General features: G+C 46.3%; 2 protein-coding genes across 2 annotated transcripts in view; one reads left to right on the plus strand and one right to left on the minus strand.

Annotated features, from left to right (window-relative positions):
• T265_03992 (hypothetical protein) overlaps window positions 1–593 on the minus strand; it is a gene marked incomplete at both ends in the record, with an annotated part of 4,467 nt that extends 3,874 nt beyond the window's left edge. The window contains one exon of the mRNA XM_009168599.1: window positions 15–593. Coding sequence (XP_009166863.1) covers window positions 15–593 — 579 coding nt within the window. The remainder of the gene's footprint in view (window positions 1–14) is intronic.
• Window positions 1–3,979, plus strand: part of T265_03991 (hypothetical protein) — a gene marked incomplete at both ends in the record, with an annotated part of 30,873 nt that overhangs the window by 17,147 nt on the left and 9,747 nt on the right. Inside the window, one exon of the mRNA XM_009168598.1 lies at window positions 2,257–3,059. Within this exon, the coding sequence (XP_009166862.1) occupies window positions 2,257–3,059 (803 nt within the window). The remainder of the gene's footprint in view (window positions 1–2,256; window positions 3,060–3,979) is intronic.

The following is a 3,979-nucleotide window of genomic DNA, read 5'->3' on the forward strand; positions in this document are numbered from 1 at the left end:
ATGGCTCCTTTCACATTTTGCCACGCTTCGTCCACATGTTCACTGCCACCACAGTATTGTTTTACTGTGGAGAGTTGTTGGGCTAGCTCAGATCGATACTGTTGAGCTATGGCAGTTCTTCTGAGATAGTGGATTGGCACGTTTCTTGCCGACTTGCGAGGGCCTGAAGGGAAACGAACTGTCAGGCGTGCGCGCACCATGGCGTGATCGGAATCAAGTGGTGTGCCCCAGAAGGAACGGCAGTCTTGAATTGTGGCTCTCCACCGGTGACTGATGGCCACGTGGTCCAACTGGGTCCACGGTTGGTTCTGAGCTCCTTCCTGTTTACAAGTGTTCAAAAGATGCCGTGCGAAAACATTTTTCGGCTGTACGTAAATTTCTCGCAAGGTTTCGATGGCTGATTCATAGTATTTGCAGTCTTTGATGAATCGGTAAACACTAGGGGAGACGTAATTGAACAAGGTTTTCAGTTTATCTGGTGAATGAGGACCGATTGACTCTAGGAAGTTTGTGAAAGTACAAAACCAGGTATCTGCCGAGTCTTGAGTATTGTAGTCGGTATCGAATCGTTCAGGACGTAAGAATCGATCCATTGTTCGAAAACTTTTTTGGATGAATAAATTGTTGTACGAGGCGAGGGTCGGAGTGCAACGACAATCAGAATGACAATGGAAAAGACTGACGGCCCGAAAGCTAGGCTTTATTCATCCAAAAACACTGAGAGGAGAGCTGGAAACGGAAGAAAGTGATTTAGCAACAAATGATGAAACGTTTGAAAAACAGAGCAAATATATAACAGGTAGCAAATAAAATAATGATCGTTCATCTGTAATACCCTGTCGGTGCCTAGCTGCAATGCTATCCGAGGGAAGTACGAGGACTGAGATCCCGCCCAAGCCACTTGGAGCTGGCACATGCCAAAAAAATTCGCGCTCTAACCAGTGAGCCACCTCACCCCTGCCAATCCCTTAGCCACTGTTCCGCGTCTCAAACGTCGCCCAGAAAAATAAACCAAAATACTCACCTTCTAACCTCAAAAGATCTGATCCACGTTGCAGCCTTTAATGTCTGTTCTGTTTGTCAAATTGGGTAGCAAGCATCCCTTGCTGAAATCTTACTTTCCCTCTCCATCGATGCATGTTGTCTCCGAAACACGTATACGAGACCCCACTTCGACAGTGCTCCTCAAGCCGCTTAGGACGAGCTTAGATGTTCCACATTTCACTCTTCGGGCATCCGGTTATCCTGACGCAACGGCTTGTGGTATTTATGGTGTGGGAGTTGCACCCAGCTCAAAGTGCCTTACCCTCAGTTACATTTCGTCTCAAATGACTCATTATCCTACAATATGCATTCCGTTCAAATGTATAATGCTTCGTCGATAGACAAGCGAACTAGCAATGAATTCCCTTTTAGTATCCAATGGTATCAAGTTCCACAGCATCTTGTTAATAATGGATAATCGCTCATTGTAAATAAAAATAATCGTTCACCTCACTGTAACACTCGAGGCATGGCTGACATGCCATCAGGAGGAAGCACGAGGGCTCGAACAATGCCAGGTTGCCCAAGCCTAGACAGGAGAATTCAAGGTGCAGAGGTCGGGTTCGAACCACGCACCATCTGGTCAGTAAATTCATGCCCTATCCACTGAGCCATCTCACCACACGTCACCTGAAGATTTGAAACTTATCCCAAAACATCACCAAGCGTGGTTCAAACGATCTCGAGCACCACTGACACCAGTCCTTAGTCTTCAGCAGTCTTATACTGCATAAACTGTGAGGTGATAGCCATCTTTTAAGGGTGGACCAATGGTATGACACACTTTCTTTGTGGTATCTCCTCCCGGGGAGTAACTCCGCCATTCGATGAGCTTGAAAATAACTCATCTGTCCTGTAGGTGTGAGTTTTCCAGATCTCATTGGCCCGGTAACTGTCGATCGATCGACCAGTCTTTCAAGACCCCCCAGCCATGTGAAGTTACGAACGCCTGAGATCCGCTGAACACTTTTGATTAGTTGTAGGCGCGGATTCCTTGCAAACGCCCTCAGTTATGACATGGCTAAGTGTAGTTCTGCTTTGATACTGTTAAGCTGCTCATTCTTACACAGGAGCTATCGAAAGGTCATGAGTGGGCCCGAACTACGAGCCCTCAGTCATTTAGCTTTCCAGAGTTGAATCTTGCTTTCTGTAGTCGTTTTATGATTCGTTGCGAAAACTATGCTATAATTATTACCTTCTGTTCGCTTCTAGCTCCCTGCATGGTAAGCATGAATCCAGATCCTGCTACTGCAGGCATTATCTGCATGTGGCTTGAAAGCTTGCTACAAAACTTGCGTTCTTCAGCCACAACAGATTCTGGGATTTGCACCACGCTTACTACTAGCATTGCTAGCCCTCAAGTTCAGCAGTCACCTTCCGTTTCATACCAGAAGTTAACTAATAAAACCGTTGGTTTGCATCTAATTGAGCAGCCCCCTGATCCCATTCAAACACAGGCAGAAGGTTTTGGACCTCTGATTTCTGCCGTTCACACTCGCTCAAGCGACCGTCATCCAGCACCGTCTCCCAGTCTCCAGCCAACTCCGATGTCAAATGTTGTGCCCATCAAAAACACATCTGTTTGCACACTTTTTGCTTGGTGTCCAGTTGATATCAAACCCGACGGTGACTGCCGCTTGGCCGGGTTTTATAAGCTGAATCGCGATGGCCCTTTTCACTTCATTACAACAGGAACAGTCACTTCCGTTTCCGAAGACGGAAAATCCGTACTGACTGATGGGGGTCATACATTCAGTCTTTACGGAGGCATTTCCTGGTGGATATATGCAGCAGGTACCGAGAAACCAGAAGCTATGCAACTCCCCACGCAAATTCAACTAGCGTTTTCCCGAGGCTTTCCGACTTCACACTGGAGGTCCCATACGCAAGCTCTGTATTATTTCATTGCAACTTCACAATTTCGGCCTCCAACTGACCTGGACGAACGGTTAGCACAAAAGAGCAACCCCGAGCCATGCTTTCGGACCCCAAACTCAGCGAATAGACTATCAAAGGTGAGACAGATGTGGTAGCTATTTTCGAGCCAGTTTTATTGCTTTGGTAATTCCAGTCTTTGGCGTTCATGAACTTTTGTTGTGTTCGAGACTCAGAAGAAACTACCAATTTTCCGGCATCGTTTCGGAACTAAACCAACTGTCGTTAAAGCACAGGTATCTGAGGGAGTATTGAGGTCGACTGGCTGTCTGAACCACGCTGTTCACAGAGCAACACGCGGACGAAAGACCCGAATTGCGTCAGTATAAGTTTGAATAAGTACCTGCTAGCTTAAGCGCTCCTGAGGCCGCTCGTTTGGTAAAACGGTTACTTCCGCAAAAATAAATGCTGTTTATAAAAACCCGTTCGCGGCTCGTATGAAGTGCGGAAGCGTGGTCGGCCATGGCAAACAGACTCATCATCATAGGCAGTTGTAATCATTAGCGGGAACTGGTGCTTACACAACCATGGTAGGTTGTCGTGGTAAAAGATAAAGAGAAAGGAGATGGATCAGGGCTTATTGCAAACAGTCCTAAATCTCCGGCAAAACCGTCCGAAAGCGAGGTGTCTACATTTTCCAAAACCATTGAGTTAAAAATATCTGAGAATCTTCTTGGAATAAGGTATCATCGGCTAGCCTCACGCAACACAATGACAGGCGGGCATTAGCTGGGCAGTCCGACCAAGAAATTCCAGCAAGATCGTCACTTGGATCTGTTACGTGCCATATCCTGCAGGGCTTCCAGTCATGCCCAAGTGGATTCACATAAATTTCACCCACGAGGGCACGGATATCTAATAATTTTCAACTTGAAAGTAGCCACTTTAATTTCTTAGTCTATCCTCTGCAAACTTTCCGCCAACAAGGGTTTGGGGGGGGGGGATAGTCTTCTTTAGTAGACGATGGTCCAATCAACCTTAAACTTATAAGTTTTTTTTT

This window comes from Opisthorchis viverrini (assembly GCF_000715545.1).
Source record: "Opisthorchis viverrini unplaced genomic scaffold opera_v5_61, whole genome shotgun sequence".
In the NCBI taxonomy this organism is placed as follows: domain Eukaryota; kingdom Metazoa; phylum Platyhelminthes; class Trematoda; order Opisthorchiida; family Opisthorchiidae; genus Opisthorchis; species Opisthorchis viverrini.